The sequence below is a fragment of the Talpa europaea genome (assembly GCF_964194135.1).
Source record: "Talpa europaea genome assembly, chromosome: 10".
NCBI classification, from domain to species: Eukaryota; Metazoa; Chordata; class Mammalia; order Eulipotyphla; family Talpidae; genus Talpa; species Talpa europaea.
In genome coordinates, this window is record NC_140077.1 from 9,496,859 (window position 1) to 9,519,966 (window position 23,108).

Here is a 23,108-nt window from a genome sequence, read left to right on the forward strand (position 1 = left end):
GGCCTTCATGATGAAGCTGAATAAACACCGTATCATTTCTTGCCATCGTTAGCTTCTTGTTGCCGCACTAGTTACAAGGCTGATGATCCTCTTTCCTTAAATCTTTCTACTCGGTACTTTGACCCTGCTCTTCACACTTGAAATTACTTTAATGGAACTATCAATAGGGAAACTAAGCTACATATACATAAAATAATTTAAAATGAGAATTGATCAATATTGGCATCTCATTTAACACCTGCTAAAATGTAAAGACTAGACTATGTTTATGGATTGATGTTTCTTTCTATCCAAATTTCCTCTATCACCATCTGTGAAGGAAAGAGCACTCTCTAACAGACTTTGTGTGTTTAATTTTAACCCAGGGCAAATTTTTATAACTGAGTGATAAACCACAAAACTGAAGTTCATATTGGAAGCCTTATACTACCAATTATAATGATACCAGTGGGCATTACCATTTATAAAAGTGTAAAAAAATCAATGAGCAGATTGTCATTACAGAAACTCATTCTGCATCACACATATCACCCAAGAGATTGATATTTCATGCTTATAAAACTTAACATAAAATTAAATTGCAAATATTTTCTCACAATCTACTAAAATTATGGCCTAAGGCAATACACTGCTAATATGAAGCATTTGTTCAGCTCTGGTGGACATATTTCCTATATGATTTATGTGAAAAGAGGCTTCATTAGTTTCTTCATAGATTTGGTAATGAGATTTCTTATATCAAGTCTAGAAAGCATAGGAACTTCTTTAAAATTAAGCCGGCAAATATAACATTGAATTATTAATAAATAATAGTCAAATTAATAAACCAGGGGGTTTCTCCTTGTATATGACTACGCACTTCAAACATCAACCATTCTTTCACTATCCATATGCATACAAAACATCTAAATATTTCATGCAGAAAATGCATTTTCATTCCCTAGGCACAAAATCAGAGTAATAAATTTCAAGTAAAATAGCAGATTGTGATTTTTTTTCCTCCTGAAATGCAGAAAGATAAAAAATAATTTTAATCATTACCCCTCCCTCCCCCTTCAAAATTAGTAATAACAGAAAGGAGAGTTGTGAGACCACTACTTGGTCATAATCTACTAGGATATGAATAATACTGAGTCCATGAGGTATAAGAAAAGACAAAATTAACTTCAGTCTTATCAGCCTAATGCATTGTGAGACTCATGTGTAGCACTTTCTAGCCAGTGAAGCATTTGCTTATTAGCATGTTTTTGAACACACACAGACTTCCCCTGGAACTTAAAGTAAAAACCTATGCATTTAGTTTTATGCTAAAATACATTTGACAACTTAAAAAATCATCAGACTTTATATCAAAGTATAGCAGGCAACTCTTACCTTAAGCATTCAGGATCATTTTGTGGCTTTTCATTGATTTTTATTTTTTCTGCTTCTAAGTATTTGGTAGTACAGATGGCTTCATTTGTCTTATCTTCAAAAACTAAACAATTAAAAACATTATTACAATCTCTTAAAAATTGCACATAAAGGGAGCGCAGAGAAAAAAGTATGGAGGGTACCCAAGGGACCATGGTAGGGGATTATGGGTACACTGATGATGGGTGTGATTTGATAACATATATCTGAAGAGGTGTGAGCCCATATTTCTGAATCATATACAGGGTTGTAACCCAATGATGCCCCAATAAAAAATAAACTAATAAAAAAACAAAAATAAACCAAGTTTATGTTTATTCATTCATAAGAACAATACTCTAATTTTTGTGCCTCATATAAAATATTTGAACTAATGGCTTTTTTTACTTTTATTTAGCAAATAAAGGCCCCCAAAACCTTAACATTTGTGACATTACAAGTATGAGCTCTAACACTGATGAACTCAATAGTTTACCTATTCCTTTTTTATATCAAATTAGAGCACTACACCCCACTTTGAAACAATATGACCCTAGCATATAAATGTAACTATATTTGCTGGCAAACTAAAACAACTCATAAAGGTAGTACCTTTAAGTTTTCCCTGTAGTACAAATAATTCTTGTAATAATTCACTCTTTTGTTTTTGAAATTTATTTAACTGGATACTATCATGTTCCATTAACTTCATTTCTAGAAAAAATGAACAAAAAACATTTTAAGTATTTGGGCTTTGCATTAAATACATCAGTATATTAAAATATGGTCAATTTTAAGCCCCAAATGGCTTTCCTTGGCCATTTAGGAACAGTTTCTAACAAATTGACCAAGATTCATTAAGCACTAAATGGATACAAAAGAATAAGTTAGCTGACGGTCAAACTATCAAAAAAGATTTCAAATAATGTAATATTGTCAAATAAAACAAGCTTCTCAACAGGAAAATATGAAACTCTCTCATAACTAAAGCATATTCAAAATGACCTTTCAAAGCACTCACTATACAGCTATAAGATTCTACAATAGATCTAATAGCCATTCTTCTTTCTTTCTTCCTTCCTTTCATTCCCACAACAAACTTTAATTCAGTCTTTAAATTAATCTTCTAATTTTTTAAATTTTTTTCTTTTACACTTTTCCTTCTAGGACTCCATTTGGACAGTTCTATGGGCTAAAGGTTTGAGCTAGGCCAAAATTCATATGTAGAAGCCTAATCTCCAATGTGATACTATTTGGAGGTAGGGATTTGGGGGACATAATTAGTTCATAAGGGTGGAACCCTCATGGATGGCATTAGTGCCCTTATAATAAGAGACCAGAGCACTTGCTCTCCTTCTTTCTCCCCTCTGCTAATAAAATTGCTGTGAATTCATGTACAAGGAAAAGACGGTCATCTGTAAACTAGGAAGCATGTCTTTCCCAGACACAGGATCCATTGGCATGCTGATCTCTGACTTCCCACCTTCTACAACTATAAGAAATAAATGTCTGTTGTTTAAGCCACCCAGTCTGTGGTACTTGGTTTATAGCAATCCAAAATGACCAAGAGATAAATATAGTAGACTATTTGATATCTTCCCACAGGTCTCTGAAGAACTTTTCAGCTTTTTGAAGACTTTTATTTCCCTCAGTTTCAGTTTTAGTATTATCTCATTTACTGATTTTTTTTATTTCCTGCAGTGCCTGATCTATTAATACTTCCAGGAAATATTTTATACTGATAGTGATTTTTTTAAAAGATTTATTTATTTATGCAACAAGAGCTGGGTGTAGGCCAGAGATGCAGGCGGAGTGAGAGGATTCACCAGAGATAGAGTAGGGAGCAGAACAGGCAGATTGACTGAAATACACTGCAGAGGGGAGCAGCAGGTAAGACAGGAGAGGTCTGCTGCGCCATGTGGGTAAGCTCCCTGGCTGGGGATCAAACTCCTGCTGCAATGGCTGCAGATTGTTTGATAGTGCTGAGATTTAACTCCTCGAGCCACCAGGGAGGCACCAGATAGTGAATTTTTTATGCTACAGAAACTTTTTCTTTTTATAAAACAATTTTTATTGGGATGTAATGCACATACCATAAAATTCACCCTTTTAAAATGGGTTTTAGTATATTCACAGATGTGTACCTATATTACCACTATAGAATTTGAAACATTTTTTGTCACCCCAAAAGGAGACTCCTTCCCCATTATTAGTCACTCCTCATTTTTCCTGTTTACCTAGCCCTAGGCAACCACTAATCTACTTTCTGGCTCTATGCGTTTTCCTGTTTTGGACATTGCACAAAAACTGAAGCATGCAATAGAGTTTTCTATGTCTACCACAAAGATTTCAAGGTTCATTCATGTGGTAGCATGCATCAGAACTCCATATGTTTTTATGTCTGAATAAAATTCTACTGTATAGATAAATTTTGTTTTTGCATTCTTCAGTTGATAGACAATAGGGTTGGTTCCACTTTTTGGTTACTATGAATAATATTACTATAAACATTCACATATAAAGTTCTTGCATGGACATGTGTTTTCAATCTCTTGAAATACCTATGAGTAGAATTGATGGAGTATACAGTCTAGGTTTAACATTTTGAGAGACTGTCACACTGTTTTCCAAAGCAGTTGTATCATTTTATTTTCCTACCAGCAATGCGAGGTTTCCATATTTTCCAGTTTTCACAGTACTCTTATTGGATACTTTTTATTGGATACCAGACAATGTGTTTTGTTGAATGTGTGATTTTTGCTACCTTCTCCTAAAACATGCTGATGTTTTCTATTTAACAGGAAGTAGAGTTATTGATGGCTCTAGTTCAAACCTTGCTAAGATTTTTTAAGAATGGATCTAGACTACCCTTTAATCCAAGAATAACCCAGTCCTACTATTAAGCAGGACTCTGCTGTTTAATGATCATGCCCATTCTCACAGTGTGGAACATGAATGTCTCAGTCTTGGTATGCTTTTAGAATTGTTTACCTTATCATTCTTTAGCAGTTTTTCTTTACTCCACCTACTGCGGTTTTCTCTGTTTGAACAGGATAATACACAAAGACTCACAACAACCCGCGTGCAGATTTCTGGAGGTTTTCTCTCTGTACTCTTTTTTTTTTTTTTTTTTAACAGAGGCATGCTTCATTCATCTATTTGTTTGCTTGTTTGCCCTGTCTACACATGCACTGGGTACAGTCAGAAGCGCGGGAGGGCGAGAGAATTCACCAGAGCCAGAGCGGGGAGCAGAGCAGGCAGAAGGACCGAAGTACACTGCTGAGGGGAGCAGCGGGCGGCAGGAGAGGTCTGCGCACCATGTGGGACCCTCCTCCAGTGGTCGGGGAGCAGCCGGGGATCGAACCGGCGCCGCAGAGGCCGCGGGCAGCCTCGCAACCCAGCGCTCAACCGCTGCGCCACCGGGGAGGCCCTCTCTCTGTACTCTTTCCTCTCAAGTACATTGTCCTGAAAATTCCAGATGACTTGGTCTCTTGGAACTCCATCTTTGTGTCCCTAACTCAAGCAGAACACTTAAGTTCCTCCCTTAGTGTAGCTTTTCAAAAACTGATGAGGTAGAAAGCTGTGGCGGTCATAGGGTTCACAGATAACATTTCTCTTCTCTCAAGGATTACAGTTTTGCACCAACTCTTGTCCTCAGAATTGAAAAATAGTGGAAGTTTTTTGTGTATATTTTCTTCAATCCTTTGTCATTTGGATTGGGAAGGAAAATGTGTTAAAACATGTTTGAAGAGGCATGAACCTGTGGAGCTACTTTGTCCTTTCTGCTATGTGCGGATATAGCAAAGAGACAGTCTATGATGAGATACCAGATTGTCATTAGACAATGATTGTGTGGCACACAGATCTTGGACTTTCCACCCTCCAGGACTGCGAATTAGTACATTTGTGTTTCTTATAAGCCACCCAGTCTATGATACTCTGTGATTGCAACATAAATAGATTAATACTGTCTTTATCATTTAATAGTGTTCTATAAGTGCCAGCCAATTAAATTAGATTTTTAAATGTAATAAGTGCTAGAAAACAAAGACAAAACTATCAGTAGTTAAAGATGACATTGAAAAGCTCAGTGAGTCAAGCACACAATAAAATAATTCAGTTTGGTGACTTGCTAGAAAATTAGAATATGAAACAGTATCTTACCTATAAATAACCAACAACCAGTAAAAAAATATAAAAGATGGTAAAATTCCATTTATATTAGTTAGCAAGAAATATTCAAAAAAGTAAAGACTTGATTGAAATATATATTTGTTTTTGGATAAAAAGACTCAGGATTTTGAGCTTATCAACTCTTTCTTGTTTTAGCTATTTGGGATCCTTTGGAATTCCATATGAAATTTAGAATGGAGTTTTCTATTCATAAAAAATATCTACTGAGATTTTAATAGGAATTGCATGGAATCTATAGATCACTATAGATAATAATGTCATCTTAACAATAGTAACTTTTCCAATCCATGAAGATGGGATGTCTTTCCATTTATTTTGTTTCCTCTAACTTTCTATAGCAATGTTTTATAGTTTTTAGTATATAATTCTTTTACCTCCTTGGTTAATTTATTCTTAAGTATTTTATTCTTAGGATATAAATATTTAGATATTCTACATGTAATATGTCATGTGAAAATAGCAATAATTTTACTTCTTCCTTTCCAAATTGGGCACTGTTTATTTCTTTTTCTTGCCTAGTTGATTTGGCTAGAATTCCAATGCTATGTTGAATGGAAGACATGGTGATATCCATGACATTATGGAGAAAGCTAATTTCAGAGTATCCCCTAAAGTTAACACTTATTTAACTTTTCATTCTATACCGTGATTAGTAAAGAATGGCACACATTAATCCCACTTAAGGAACATGAAAAAAAATGTGTTCCCAATTTTTACCAACATAAATCCTATTCAAGAGGTCTGGGATGAAATTCAAGTAGTTAATTTTTTTTAAAGTTTTACCTATTTGTACATCTATGAATAAGAACCTCTGTCCTATATTTTCTGCCCAAAATAAATTTATCTCCGAACCTTATTTTCTTCATCTATAAAATAAGTCTAATCGGAAAATATAATCCCACTTGTATATTCCAGATATATCCAACTAAAAATATATGAAATTCAATCTTTTTGTTCAAAAAAGGGTATTGTTCAGACAAGTTTTTCTACTTCTGTTTTTCTGCCTGGTGCCATATTCTACACAATCTCCAAAGTTTGAAAACTGTGATTCATCCCTAACTTACTTTATTTCTGTTCACATGAATCAGTGATAAAGTCCTACCATTCTTTGTAAACATCTCTAATTCACCCTTTCCTCTCTCTGGCAATGTCTTTATTTTAGGATCTTATTACAGACTACAACACTCTGCATCCTGGTGTTCCTGAAATGAAATACTCCCATCCCTCTGTGTCTCCTAATTTAAACTGAATTTATGGTAAAATGAGGATCATAGCACCTATTATAATGTCTATTATCTTGTACTATACAAATCTGCTTACATGTATGATTCCTCCACTAGAACTGTGTTTATCACATAATAGGAAGTAAAAAAAATTTGCTTATTGAATGAATGAACATTCATACTACACCTACTTCTAAAGAATTTGAGACTGTCACAATAAAAAAAAAAATCCATTACAATAATTAAGAAAAAATATTAGGCAATAATCTAATTTGTTTAAGGCAAAGTTAACTTTCTGAAAGATTCAGAGATTCAGAATAAGTTATTTTCATTAGTGTCAGATAAATAAGGTGTTACTATATATCATACCCCTTTTCAAAATGTTTGCCTGGCTTTCCAAGTCAGATATTTCAATCTTGACATTTTCTTTCATTGAAAGTTCTCTTTTCTTTATTATTTCATATTCTTTATTGAAGTCTGTAACTTCCTTAGTAAATTTTTCCTCCTCTTCTGTGACCTTTTTCTTTGTATTCTCCTAAAAAAAACAAGGTCAATATAGATTAAAAATTGCAGGAATAGTTTTCTTTAGTCATTTAAAATGCAGTCATTTGGAATTCTTAACAACAAAAGTAAATATTTATCCTTCCCAGTGCTATCACAAAATGCTTTATTTTTCCAGTAATATTAATAAAAACTGAAGCTCTTACACAATAATGATCAACTCTCTTCATCTTAAAGAGTTATCCTTAATGTTTTAGGAGAATTATTAATGTAGATATTAATCTGTGTTTGTAGATTAATCTTATAACCCTATATACTACTTTGTCCTTGCAATATAAAATCAGGTGGTAAAATAATTAAAAGACCAAGTTTAAAAATGAAAATAAATATCTGCTTTAAAGGAAAATAAACAATAAAATCCAAGGAAACATTTTTTAAAATGCAGACCATGGTTGTAAAATTACATATGCATTTCAAATTCAGTTCCAAATAATAGTTTACATTTTATGACATATCAACATGGAGTAGAAAAAAGAATTTCCAAAAGCAGCACTAGAACCTAAACTTTTTAATAATGATGAAACTGAAACATCACTGTATTTCTCTATTTTTTTCTAAGAAATGTCAACTAATTATGAACTACACTGGAAACTGGCCATACGATTCAAAACCATAAAGTCTAGATATATATTTATATATATACAGATATATAGATACTCTCTAGATATATATAGATACTCTAGATATATACAGATACTCTCTCTATATATATTTTTTAACATTTTGAATGTATTTTCTTAAAAATTTTAATTAATTACAAGTTTTATTCCTAACTTAGCCTTGTCATTTAAAACTACCAAGCCTGTTGGTTCTGGCTTACAGTGATGACAAGACAAACAAAATCTATCTTTTAGTTCACATCCATAAATATGTCAAAAGTGTAGATCTCCCTGCCTTTCAGAAGTATTAAAACCTAAGGTCTCTAAGTCTCAGCAGTTCAAATCAATTTCACTCTTCCTTACATGCTTATTACAGTTGCAAATAATTTCTATATCGCATCACTGCCAATAGAAATCTTACAAATGATATTACTCTACAAACTGGTTTTAAATAGCACTTAATACTTTTCCCTATCTGAACAGGACTATCCTGCCAATACGCATACAAATAATTTTCTAAAAGTACACCGAAGTATATTTAAATACTTTTGACACAGAGAAATAGATTTTTCTAAGTGGTTGGAGACTTACAAAGGATTGGAGAAGCATATTTCTTTGGTTTGTAATTTCACTGCACTGTCTTTCTAAGGCATTTTCATGAATTTTCAAAAGTTGTAAGAGGAAGGATTGTTCAGAAAACTGTTGAACCTTTAATGTGAAAAAACAAATCAGAATGAAACACATAATTTGACATTTTGGGTATCACCTAGTTAATAGAACAGATGTGTAGTGTAAAGACATTTTCTTTAAGATGCAAAGCAAAATTCACATTAAACATGTTATACATACTTTGTAAGTACTTTATAATTAAAATTTTTTAGAATATCTTCACCCAATGAGGGCAGAGAACATGTTTCCTTTTATTTTCCAATATCTAGCACATTTCTTAACTTAGGTACTAAAGCCTTTTGACAACACATTAAAATTTACTTCAGGATAGCTTGTTTTAAAGAATGTTTCTATTATCACTTTAAGGAGGATATGGATGAATAACTCATCTATACAGTATGACTAATAAAACAATAAGATAAAAAGCTATAAAACTAACGTTAAAAGCCAGTCATCTGACTAGTTATAATAAATAAAGCATAAATCTGCTATGTTCTCAAATGGGCTTTAAGAACTTATTTTTAATTTTAGCGCCTCCTTTGGTTCTAACTAGCAAAAGATAAAATAAACAGTAATATTAGAAATGAAACTGTTATTTCATTTTGATCATAAAGAATAACATCTTCTCAGACCATGAATATTAAAATGAAAGTCAGGAAGCTTTAACATCGAAAAACTGAAAGTGATGCCACACTGGAAATAATCTTTCCACTACATTCATTGCTGGCCCTCATAAGCAAGCATCACTTCTAGTTTGGGGCTGTTCCCATCTCCACAGAGAAAAGAAAAAGGAAATAAATTCAACTTAAATTGTAGAAAGTAAGATTTATGTTCGCTATAAGAACTTCCTCAAGGTGAGAGACAGGTTGTGAAATCTCTGTCCCAGAAGATACTGAATAGTAAAGAGTTTAAGAATAGCCTAGTCCGGAGGCAAAGGGTTGGTGTAAAAGACATTTTGAAATGACATGGCTAAGAAATCCTGGAAATACTGACATTTTAAAAAGTAGCCAAAATAAAACAGAAAATATGATATTACATTTATATCAAATTATTATGCATCTGCCCACACCTTCAGTATCTGGCACTGTTCTCATCAAGTCCATCTTAAGAATGACAGCAACAGAGAAAGATAGAAAGGTACAATTTACATGATCAAAGAAATTCAGAAAATACTTTTAAAACTGGGAGAAGGGAGAGTAGGGCTGTTAGTCATTTTACTGTCTAAGACAGAAATTAAAAAAATACATGGTCAGATCTATAAAATCATCTAGGCATTTGTAATAATGGCAAACTAGAGCATGATTATGAATTCTATCACATTTAGAATAAGAAAATACTTCAGGACTCTTATTTATTATATAAATTAGAGTAAGATGAATTCCACATAAATTAAGAAACTTTACAAAGGTTATATAGCTAATTAGAGGCAAACCTGGGACTAAATCCAGGTCTTCTGACAACCTTTCTTCTAAATCATATTAACACGAAAATATTAGAACTCTTTCAAAGTAATATAGAGATATTTCCTGAATTAAAAGAGACTTAGTCTCAGATCAAAGTAGAAGTAAAAAGTTTGTAAGGTTAGCAAACAAAAATTCTTGAATACTCCCCCTGCTCATGGATTGGAAGAATTAACATTATTAAAATGTCCATCCTACCAAAAGCAATATACAGATTCAAAGCTATTCCAATAAAAATTTCAATGATATTCTTCAAAGAAATAGAACAAATACTGATGAAATTCATATGGAACCACAAAAAGCCATGAATAGCCAAAGCCCTGCTGATGAAAACAAAAGAGAAAGGAGGTATCACACTTCCAAACTTCAAGCTATTCTACAAAGCCATAATAATTAAAACAGTTTGGTATTGGAACAAAAACAGATACACAGACCGATGGAACTGAATAGAGTGCCCAGAAATAAAACCACACTTACATGGACAACTGATCTTTGACAAAGGAGCAAAGACTACACAATAGAACACAGACAGTTTGTTCAATAAATGGTGCTGGGAAAATCGAGCCACCACATGCAAAAAAATGAAACTAGACCACTATCTTTTACCATGCACAAAAACCAACTCAAAATGGATAAAAGACTGGACGTAAGGCTAAAACCATAAAATATACAGAAGAAAATATAGGTAAAACACTACCAGACATACATTGTAATAACATCTTTAAAGACTCATCAGCCAAAGCAAAGAAAGTCAAGGAAAAGATAAACACCTGGGATTACATTAAACTGAAAAGCTTAAGCACAGCAAAAGAGACATTAACTAAAACAGAGACACCCCACTGTCTTTAGGATGATAAGTAATGAGGACATTCCTTAGTCATAATTTATTCATGTATCATTTATTCATTTGTCATGTAACAGAAAGCTGGTGCGTAGTAGTCAAGAAAAAAAAAAACTAGAAATAATAGAGAAAACTCAAGCATCAGATGCAGTTTGGACTTAGTAACTTAAAAGATTGGTCCTGGGCTTCCCCGGTGGCGCAGCGGTTGAGCGCTGGGTTGCGAAGCTGCCCGCGGCCTCTGCCGTGCCGGTTCGATCCCCGGCTGCTCCCCGGCCACCAGAGGAGGGTCCCGCATGGCGCGCAGACCTCTCCTGCCGCCTGCTGCTCCCCTCAGCAGTGTACTTTGGTCCTTCTGCCTGCTCTGCCTCCCGCTCTGGCTCTGGTGAATTCTCTCACCCTCCCGCGCTTCTGACTGTACCCAGTGCATGTATAAACAAACAAACAAATAAATAAATAAAACATGCCTCTATCAAAAAAAAAAATAATAAAAGATTGGTCCAAACACTGAAATGCTGTGCTTTGTGCTAGGACGGTGATGCTTAAGATCCACAGGCAGCTGTGCACAGAAGGAGGAAGGATTTTATGCTACTTGAAAAAAAAATGCTCTTCTCAATAAAATGCTCTTCTGATTTAAAAAAAAAAAATCTTGAATACAACTAGGTCCATCACACCTTACTGAGACAAGGTTGCTTATAGTATATTCCCAGCTCTCAAAATTATTATGGATATGAATGCCCACAAAGTGATTTGAGACCAAATATTGGGCTAAATAAATTCTGGTTTAAACGAATAAGATAATTCACATATTTTGCCTTTCAGAAATAGTTCCTAAATTCTTATTCTGTTTTTGACACCAATCTATTGCAGAAGATTTGGGTCAAAACCTGAAAATGGAGAAAATACTATTTATCCAACTAAGGAAGTTTTTAAAGTCTTTAGCAAATGTACTATTCAAGTTCAGAAAAGTCTTATGTAAAGGAATTAAGAAAGTAAGATGTTCGGTTGCAGCTTTCACCAACTAAGACCTAAAATTACTACTGAGCTCACATCCTCTTTCTTGAAATATTAAAGTTATTAAACATGCTGGCACTGAATTGGAATATTCTACCACAATCTAAAGATTGAAACCTAAATACCCCAAACTGAAAAGTATACAAAAGTTCAGATGATTGTTAAGCAGGTATAGCTATAATTTTCATCTTTCCCTAAAATTCTGTGTAAGTGATCCATCTTCAATCTCTTTTCTTTCTTTGTTTTAATTGTTACTCTACTTCACTTCCCACTGTCTTACACTATCTTTACCTTCTACTTCCACTTCTTCCTCTTCCAATCAACCAAAATAATTCCAGAGAGCCAAAACCTACAAATTACAGTAACATTAATTTTTAAATTCACTTAGGATCTGTGAGGAAAACATTAACACAAAAAGGAATTGGCAAGTAGGAGATACATCATGACAGAGGATGAGGCAAGAATTTGGGTAAGCTCAAATTAGGAAGATAAAAGAAAGAACCGATGCCTGCAATATGTAGTGAATTAGGGTTGCAGAACCCACATGGGGTGTAATATTACTAGCAGAGTCTTCATATATTAGTGGAGCTAAAGGACAACAACTTTTGGATTTACCCAGCTCCTTCCTGCTAAGTATAAAGTAGGAACTAAAATAGTTTTTCATGTCTAGGTACCTATTTGCAGAATGCATCTCTCATTGCACCCCTTGTTCTTTCTATTACCCCAACACACTTCTTAAATATTCTTATGTTTCAAAACAACATCATAGAATGTGTAATATTTAAGTAAATATTCCAAATATAACCCTGCACGTATTGACAGGATCACAAAATGAAGTAATTTCACAGGATAAATTTTCAGCAAGAATCTCTCTTTTGCTGCAAAAGTGATGGATGAGGATCAGAATTAAGAAAATACTAGAAGAGAAATGAAACTGGATTAGAAGTATTTTTGAACATATCTCTGAGTCAGGTTTGAATTGAAGCATTATCATATCCATGGTAGCTTGAATATCTTATAAATAAAACTTGAACTACAATCTCCTAAATTACCCAGGGATCCTAGGAGGTACAGACAATAAAAAGGGTGGAAGGTTTCCCACAGGAGTAATACAAATTTCTCTTTCTCATCTCTCTTGTTCCTCTGACTAAAAATGAAAAGAAATATTTGCATGTGGTCTTAAAGTTACAATCCAGAATCAAACAGCCAAGCTTTGTCAAAAAATGTTGCTGTTTTGAAATTTTTAACTTACTGCAGTGCCAACTCTCTGCCTAATCTGCTTCTCTCAGCAATAAAGATTATTTCTTCCCTTCCTTGTTTTATTCCTCTTGGGATATTTGATTTTTCAATAGAGCTTATAGTAAGCAGTCTTATATGGTCAACTAGGTCAGTTTCAGCATAGTCATGATTTGTGCCTCTTCACTACTCCTATTGCTGGGTGCTTTTAGGTATTTCTCTACTGGAAAAACCTGAAAATTGAAAATGACTAAGGGTTTTAAATTAATGTTTGGGTCTAAGAAAGCAAAGTACAAAGTTCCTCTGTGTTGTGTTTGCTGTTGTTTAAAATAACCTTAGTCTTTAGGAACTGACATTTTGCTGATTAAAAATGATCTGCCCAGGGCCTCCCTGGTGGCTCAAGGGGATAAGTCTCAGCACTATGAAGCTACCTGCAGCCTCTGCTGAATGAGTTCCATTCCCGGCCAGGGAACTGACCCACATGGTGCACATGGTCTCGCCCGCCGCTCTCTCAGTAGTGTGTTTCAGTTGGTCTGACTGTTCTGCTCCCCATTCTGTCTCTGGTGAATCCTCTCACCACCCCCAGCACTTCTGGCCTACACCCAGCTTTTGTATGCATAAATAAATAAATCTTTAAAAAAAATGATTTGCCCTATAGTGCAATAGGCAACTTTACATAAGAAAACAGACTTGTATAGATACCACACTCACAAGGTACAGTAAATGGGAGAAAGAATGTGTTTGTTATGACTGTAATAAAAATCATTTTAAACATGCGAACACATCAATGAATACGGTATCAATAGCAGATATTAAGGTTTTAAGAAACATGAATCTTTTTTCATAAATACATTTTTCATCCACAGATGTCATGCTCAAAGAGTAACACACTATGTTAAAATGAACTTAATACAGCAAACCAGGAAGGTTCAACACAGGACATTTTTGTTAGATTTACATGGTTTCAAGGCTTTAATATGACCTGTACCCCTTTATTCCCTCTTGAGCTTACATTCTACCAATCTCTTCCTCTACCACCCCTCTTCTGCCTGGTTATTGCACAGATATATCTGGCACACTGCGTCCAAAAGGAACCTGCATTGGCTATTCTCTACCCCATATGCCTCAGGGCTCATTCCTTCACTCCATTCAAGTTTTATCTCTCCCCTTTTCTCTGAGGATCATCAGAATGGCAGATAAAACCACTACTATTTAAGTCATTCTAGCAGTCCTTGTTAATACAAAAATGGCAATAAAAGGGAATAGAGATATAATTACAAAATATTTGACATACAATTCTCTCTTTAGCTTGGACAAACGCCATTATTAATACCTAATAAATCCAAGAAAATCTATGAAGAAACTATTAGAAATAAAGAGCTCAGTCAAGAATATGATGAAATGAATACCAAAAAGTTAGCATCTTTTCCAATTAGCAACAATAAATAGAAAAAAGCATGAAAAGGATCCTATCCATAAGAGCAAAAAGAAAATAACAAGTAGGGGCCTCCCTGGTGATGCAGGCGATTAAGCACAGCACTGTGAAGCTGTCCACAGCCTCTGCAGTGCCGGTTCAATCCCCGCAGGCCTCGGAGCAACCCACATGGTGAGCAGACCTCTCCTGTCTCGCCTGCTGTTCCCCTCAGCAGTGTACTTCGTCAGTCTGCCTGTTCTGCTCCCTGCTCTGTCTCTGGTGTATCCTCTCACCCTCCCGCGCATCTGGCCTGTACTCCAGCACTTGTATAAATAAAATAAATCTTTAAAAAAAACCCCAAATATCTGAAACCTATAGGAAACAGCCTATAATGAAAACACAAGAGAAGACACATATAGAAAGATATGCTATATTCTGGAACGTGAAGCTTCAATTGTAAAAACATCAACTCCGCCCAAATTACCACATGAATTTAGTAACTAAAATCCCAATAATTTTTGTTTTGCTATATTGGAATTTGATGAAATAATTCTCAAATTTATGTAGAAAAACAAAATAAAAACTTTGAAAAGAATCATGAAAATTCTGATTCTTTAGAATTCTCTGGGAAGAATCTTCCTTCCAGAAAGTCAAAGCTATTTTAGCACAATGTAATGAGATAAGATACTGGTGCCAAAACAAATAGTTTAGAATACCTAGAAATAGACAAACACATCTGATATATATACATGCTATATCCTGGATATCTCAGTAAATATACAATTATATATCATATATATATGTGTGTGTGTGTGTGCACATGTATATTACTTATAAATATGGTGCCTTTAGTCAATGGAGAATACGTGATATTTACTCTGGCAAAAATGAATAGGGATTTGTATTTAAATATATTAAAGAAAAAGAAAACACTGGAAAAGTCCTGGGGAAAATATTGTTTAAAATCTTGGAGTGGGCCAGGTTTTCCCAAGCATGAAATGGATTTCAGAAACAAACCAAAAAACAAGTATTAAAAATTCTAACAATGTAAACATTTGAAACTTTGACAGGAAAAGAATATGTACAAAACCTCAAGCTACAAATAATAAAATGTGTAACAAATGGCAGAAAGAGTAATATCCATAATGTATAGAAGTCTAGGAGTCACTAAGAAAAAGAAAAGGATATAACAGATAAATCACAAAGTAAATATGAACAATTTATGAGCAAATGAAAAAAATCAGTAAGCAAAATAGTTCAAATTAAAACTCTAAAAAGATGTCATTTTTCTTATATTTGCAATAAAACTGGTCATTTCTATTGTATGAGTAGCAAAATTATAGAAATATAAACTGAAACAACTTTCCTGGAGGACAATTTAGACATCACCAAAAGCCTCACATACATTTTGATTTCTAGGACTTTATCATAAAAATGAGTAAAGCTCAAAAGCACAAGCCTGGCATCATGATAATATTAGTAAGAGTAACTTACTGAGAATATAGAAGATATTTATTATAAAAAATAACTAAAATATGCTAATCATTTAATAGAATACCTTGCAACCATTAAGAAAAACTTACTTACATAATTAATTACTGAGGCAGGATATAGTAAATGTAAAAAGCAAGTCACTTAAAAATAAACATGCACTTAAACAATTCTGAAAGAAAATCTATGAAAATATTAACTGTTGTGTGGAACTATGCTGCCCATTTTGGGAATAATCTACAATAAGCATGCATTATTTTTATGAAAAGTCAAAACAATAAAGCTAGTTCAAATCTGCAAAAACAAAAAAAGTACCACATATTCATCCAATATAATAGAAGGCAGGTCCTCAGATGTTCCTGGAAATATAACCACTCTTCCGGGAGGGATACAAGCAAGCACATCTAATAAAGATGGAGAGGGGCAGGGTTCATAATAAAGAGAAGACTACCGTTCTGGAGTTACAATCTGATCTATTTTCCTACTGTGATGGTCACACATCTCCCATCCTTATTCTTTTCTGTCTTCTCTTGGGAGGAATTGATTAGAATTTTAACTAGGAGAAACTGACTACATTTAAAGCCATGGAGCTAGTCTGAATCAAAGAAGCTGACGTAGGCAGCCTTTCAACTTATCTTGAAATATTAATTCAGGCAATAACAATTCATAAGACCACATTAGCACCAAAGGTTGTATAAAAAATTCCAGCAGCATCAAGATCACAGGCAGAGCTGTAAGTAGCCAGTTTGCCTTTGACCTTTTCCACCCACCCTTTCTTCATCTTTCTGGTATTCCAAAGTCCATAAATCTACCCTTCTCAAAAGTTACCCCCATATTCCAAAATTATTCTTCCCCTTTTCCTCAAACAAAAGTCCAACTCCTGGGGAAAGGCTGAGTCAGCTAGATATTAATCTGATTAGGGAAAGAGCAGTAAAGAACAAATACTGATAGGCCAAGAATAGTTTGTCATGATACTTCTGAATCTAAAAGACTCTCCTGAGGCGACACATGAAATAAGGTGACTTCTGTACTATCTGACAACTCAGGAGGCAGCACCTTATCTTATCCACATTCTGTCTGCATGTAGAACAATGGAATGCTGAGGTAGTGGCTTTTCATGCCCTCTTTTTAATGGAGCAACTATAAAATGTTACAGATTCTTTAAAACATACATTTTCCTCCTTATAATAAGAAAATTTGGCAAGTGAGGAAGAAAAAATAATATGACACATATAAATACACTATGAGAATACCAGAAACTGGATTGGGGCTATTCACATCAACTTGCAAACCAGCAACTTTAGCTGTAGAAGACAGCTCATTCTTTAAGAACTCACGAAAACAAAAGTAGGACAAAGAAAAACTTACATATTGTATCTGTAGGCAAATGTAAGTCTGAAAAATTCTCATAAAGTAACAACATAAACTCTATTCAAGAACACTGTAACAGAAGAGAAAGAGGGAATTACCCAAAGGATTACAGAGAAAGAGTACTGTGTATCCTTATGACTTTTTACTACAGGGTACAAAAAAAGTTGTCACTCAATACCTTGAGATCCTCAAGAGGATACAAAACAAAGATGTCCACTAAGAAACAAGAGCAAGTAAGGACATAAGAGGATAAGATAAAAATATGAGCTGAGGATAAAAAAATGTGAAAAAGAAAAGTGCTAAGGCAAAATGAAATTTATTATTTTTTTCTGAGGTAGTGGTTTATAACACTGTATAGTTCAGAGGTGTAGGTCCACACCTCTTCAAAGGTATGTTCCAGTACTATACCCACCACCGCACCCCACAAGGTTAGTGGAGTTCCTTGCCCCCTTTGCTCCCTCTTGTAGCCTCAGCTCTGGTCAGATCTCTAGGGTTCATTTTGGTTTAGTTTTATTTGTTCCTTTGCTTTGTTTCCTTGTTGTCTATGCGTTAATGAAATCATCCAGCATTTGTTTCTCTTTCTGACTTATTGCACTTAGCATAATTCCCTTCAGGTCTATCCATGTTATTGACAATGGCAAGATTTCATCTTTTTTGTATTTTCAAGTAGTATTCAATTTGTAAATATACCATAGCTACTTAATCCACTCACCTGTCATTGGGCACATAGGTTGTTAACACGGATTAGTTATTGTAAATAGAGCTGCCATGAATATATCCCTTCAAATATTGGGACTGTTAGATCACATGGTAGATCCATTTTTAATGCTTCAAGACACCTCTATACTATTTTCCATAAGGGTTAAATGACATTACATCCCCACAATAGAGTCAAGGATTTCTTTTCCTCTATACCCTCATCAATAACTGTTTGTTTTCTGGTCTTTGTGATATGAAACATTCGCAGGGTTGTGAGGTGGCATCTCATTGTGGTTTTCATTTGCATTTCCCTTATGATTAGTGCTCTTGAGCATATTTCATGTGCCTGTTGGCCATCTGTATATCTTATTTGATCTATTTAGCTGTTCTGCACATTGTTTGATTAGGTTATTTGCTTTAATTTTGTTGAGTTGTATGAGTTCTTCATAGATCTTGGTGATCAGCCCCTTCTCAGATGTATGATGTAGAAATATTTTCTCCCATTCAGTAGGCTGTTTTTTGTTTTAATAATAGGTTCTTTAACTATGCAGAAGCTTTTTACTTTGATGTAGTCCCATTATTTTATATTTTTTCTTGATTTCCTTGCCATTATAGCTGAGTCCCCTGAAACCAGTGTCACAGAGTATTTGGCAACACATAATTTAAATTTGTAGTCTTAAATAACTAACACTACAAAAGATGGAATCAGTGATATAAAATATAAAGAGTTCTTTTTAAGACTGCAAAACAGAAGATAACAGATTCAAAGAACAAAGATCTGAGCATAAGAAATTGGGATAGGGCCTCCCCTGGTGGCGCAGCAGTTGAGTGCTGGGCTGCGAAGCTGCCTGCAGCCTCTGCAGTGCCGGTTCGATCCCCCGCCACCAGCGAGGGTCCCACATGGTGCACAGACCTCTCCTGCCACCCTCTGCTCCCCTCAGCAGTGTACTTTGTTAGTCTGCCTGCTCTGCTCTCCCCTCTGGCTCTAGTGAATTCTCTCACTCTCCTGCGCTTCTGACTGTACCCAGTGCTTATATAAATAAATAAATAAATCTTTAATTTTTTTTTTAAATTAAAAAAAGAAATTGGGATACTTGCAAAAGAAATCAAAAGATAACAGTCCAAGTTATAGACTAAATTAGATACATCAGTGTACAAATCTGGAATTATAAGGATAAAAAAATAATTTCTACAAGCAACCAGGGAAGAAAAATGAAACAAAACAGATTACCTAAAAGGAATTAAAAAAAAAAACAGACTAACTTCAATATTTCTGCATTAATAAATTTCAGAAGACAACAGTGCTAGATCTACAAAATTTTCTAAGAAAGATTTGAATCAATAATTTTGTATATAATTTTTCATTCAAGTATAAAATGAGTAAAAATAAATTTCAGATACTAATGGCTCAGAAAATTCATCACGCGCATATTCTTTCTGAAAAATGAGAGCAGATAAATCAAAGGATAAATCAAAATAAAACCTCAAGAATGAGGAACTTAGTTTTGGTTAATATGGCTGTCTAAGCCCCTTTGGGAAGGACCTATTTTCTACTAAATATAAAGAAATGTTGAACAACATATAATTACACTTAAAAACATATCATTTACATAACTAATCCTAAAGTAAGAGAGAAAATCATCACACCAGGAAAAAAAGGTAAGTCAGGGTAAGAATAATATAGATGACTTTGTACTATTTGTGGAATTTGCATTCCACTGTGGTGGGGGTATAAAGGGACAATTAATAAACAGATCAACATAAAATATGTTAAGCGATGGTAAGAGCTACAGAGAAAAATAAAGCAGAATAAAGGACAGACAAGGAAGAATGCTATTTTACATATGGATGTCAATTTGGTCTTATGATTATTTGGTCGTTGAGATGCTTGCCTTAAAAATTATTGAGGACAGGGCCTCCCTGGTGGCGCAGCGGTTGAGCGCTGGGTTGCGAAGCTGCCCGCAGCCTCTGCAGCGCCGGTTCGATCCCCGGCTGTTCCCCGGTCCCACATAGTGCGCAGACCTCTCCTGCCGCCCACTGCTCCCCTCAGCAGTGTACCTTGGTCCTTCTGCCTGCTCTGCACCCTGCTCTGGCTCTGGTGAATTCTCTCGCCCTCCCGCGCTTCTGACTGTACCCAGTGCTTGTATAAATAAATAAATAAATAAATAAAAATAAATAAATAAATCTTTAAAAAAAATTATTGAGGACATTTTCATTTGTTTTGTGAGCTATAGCTATTCAATATTTTCTGCATAAAATATTAAAACAGAAATTTTAAAAACATTGAAAAATAACAATAAACCCATTGCATGTTAAAATACACCTATTTTTATGAAAAATATTTTCTAAAACAAAAAAAAAATAGCAAGAAGTGTTGCATTTACAAATCTCTTTTAATATCTGGCTTAAGAGAAGATAGTAGAGTCTCATATCTGCTTCTTTATTTAATCTTTTGCAATGTGTTTTTGGTTTCAGTGTCTGAAGAAAATCTGTCCTCATAAGATATGCTGTTGCAAAGGAGAAGGGTATTTTAATCCCTTTTCAAGTGATTGTGCATATTCTTCTTTGATACTACATCTGAACTCAAATGGTTCCTTAAAGGTTATTTAATGTGAGGAATCTGAAACCATTTCAATGAACTTTTCATTCTGTTACAATAAAATCCAATTGGTCTATCTGCACTTCGAGTGGATCTTTTATCTGTGCATGGTTTTATAACAGTATGTGCTGGTCATTTAGAAAATATAGCTTCACTAAATTATTCAGCTCCTCCAAATGCTGACATGTTTCATAATATGATATTAAAAAGTAACATTCATTAATATCACTGACAAAGTGGCAAAATCTTTGAAATGTAAAAAAAATCTTTCAGTATTAGGAAGGTATCAAGCTGATAGTGACAGATCTAGCCTTCCAAATTTCTAGCTTTTGTTTGAAAGGTTGAGTATCATCACTGGAAAAATAACAAAAGTTGTCTGCCTTGAGATATCAGGCTTCCTTCATTCAGTTTTGAGAAAATTTGCCCAATACTCGAATCTAAATAACTACAGTTTGTCAATTATTCTGAAAAGAATGGTGTTCCAGAAAAAGAATAGCTAGTTCATACAATTGTACAAATGGTTGCCCCTGAGACAATCAGTGTACACTGAAACAGAAGTTCTTTATGTGAACTTCCCATTTCATCACACACGTTAAAGATATATATATATGCAACGGTCAGTTTCAAAACAACTCAATATTTTTTTTTTACATTTCAATCAAGAGCATACAATGAAACTGGTGGGTTTTGTGTTTTTACTGAGAGTGCAAGGCAGTGAAAAATGTAATGACGGGTATAGTTCGGCACAACTGCCTTGACTTGTGCTAAGGCAGTTTTACTCAACACTGTCTTTGCACCATTAATAAGCATGCCAGGACAGTGAAAATGGAAAATAATACCTCCATAATATTTAGAATATAGTTTGACCTCACAGACCTTTTCAAAGAATCTCGGTGACTACTACAAATTGGCAGATCACACTTTGAGAACCATTGCTTTAAAGTGGCAACTGAATAGAGATCTAAAGTAACCAACATCAAAATTTGCATGGGGCTGTCTTGATGTTAGAAATTAAAGTCTCGTATTTAAGTTAATCATCCTGTGGGAGACACCTAAATAAAATGAATGTGCATAAAACACTAATAGCTGAGGAAAGAAGCATTTCAGGCAGAAAAGAGAGCAAGTGCAAAGGCCCCAAGGTTGGTTGTTTGGTATATTCCTGAGCAAAAGAAACTGTTACAAAGGTATACACCCCTAGAGAAGAGATTGCCCCCAGGCAGGCAGGCTGCTGGAACATACCCTACACTAAACTCAGCCAACATCCAGTGACCTTCTCTAGTCACATTTTGGATAATTAATCATTAAGTGTAATAAGGTTTTCTTCCTAGACTACAAAGAGAAAATTAAAAGTAATTACAAACTTTTTCTTTAAATGACAATGAAGAATTTTGAGTTTACAGTAAGGTTTTTATAGTTGCAGCTGCTTGTCCTCAACCCTCTAATTTAGGCAGAAAGTTGTTTATTTGCCAATTATTCATGGTGTGATTTAGAAGCTGCTCGATGAATGTTTGTTGAATGAATAATTACCCAATGCATGATTGGAGGTATTTAAGAGAAGGGCTGCAGCTAATTGATTTTCCAAGAAATCATAAAATCAAAAGGCAACATTTTTAAAAGGCATTCTTTTGTGCTGTTAAGTCTTACAAGTCTAGCAAACTAAATTTTAACCTCAAGCTTTAGGCAGACTGAGTCAGAACTGTACTGACTTACTGTTCTTTAATTAGTGGACCATTCTCTCAGTTCCTGGAAAGGAAACATTTTTTTTTTTCTGTTTGAAACATTTCTAACATTTCAGGCTAAACAATCTATTTAAAGTCATCCTTTAAAAGAAAAAAAAAAAGATTTGAGATACACTGGTAGGTTTTACAATTAGAAACAGTGCAGTAGATTTTCCACTTTGTGAACTGAAGCCAGAAGTCTGCAACTTTTGTGATTTATAAGCACTTGCAAACAGAAAGGCTATCTAGCATACTATTATGGTGTTTGCTCAAAACTGTGATTACCATGAAATATTCTTTGGATTTTTTAAATCATGAAAACAACATTGAGAAAAAGGAGTACAATAAATGCTGTAATATTTTTCACTTCACTCAGAGATGCAACCATTTCAGTTCTACTATATGAAGAGAGATTGCTAATTCTCAGAGACCAGGCTGGGCCCCATAGAAGAATCATTACAGGTACATGTCCATTAATCAAGCAGCTCATTTTAAGAACAGATGTGGCAAACGGCCAAGTAACACCTAACAAGACATACAACATCAGTCATTAAGGAACTGGAAATATAAACTACAATGTCACCTCACACCCAGTAAAATGGCTGGAAAAAAAAGAAACAAGAACTCCCA

At 34.4% G+C, this 23,108-nt stretch overlaps 1 protein-coding gene across 1 annotated transcript in view; it reads right to left on the bottom strand.

The window, feature by feature from the left end:
* CCDC172 (coiled-coil domain containing 172) overlaps window positions 1-23,108 on the bottom strand; it is a gene marked incomplete at both ends in the record, with an annotated part of 40,321 nt that overhangs the window by 8,716 nt on the left and 8,497 nt on the right. Inside the window, 4 exons of the mRNA XM_084244546.1 lie at window positions 1,375-1,477; window positions 2,005-2,106; window positions 7,179-7,344; window positions 8,561-8,677. Of these exons, the coding sequence (XP_084100672.1) occupies window positions 1,375-1,477; window positions 2,005-2,106; window positions 7,179-7,344; window positions 8,561-8,677 (488 nt within the window). The remainder of the gene's footprint in view (window positions 1-1,374; window positions 1,478-2,004; window positions 2,107-7,178; window positions 7,345-8,560; window positions 8,678-23,108) is intronic.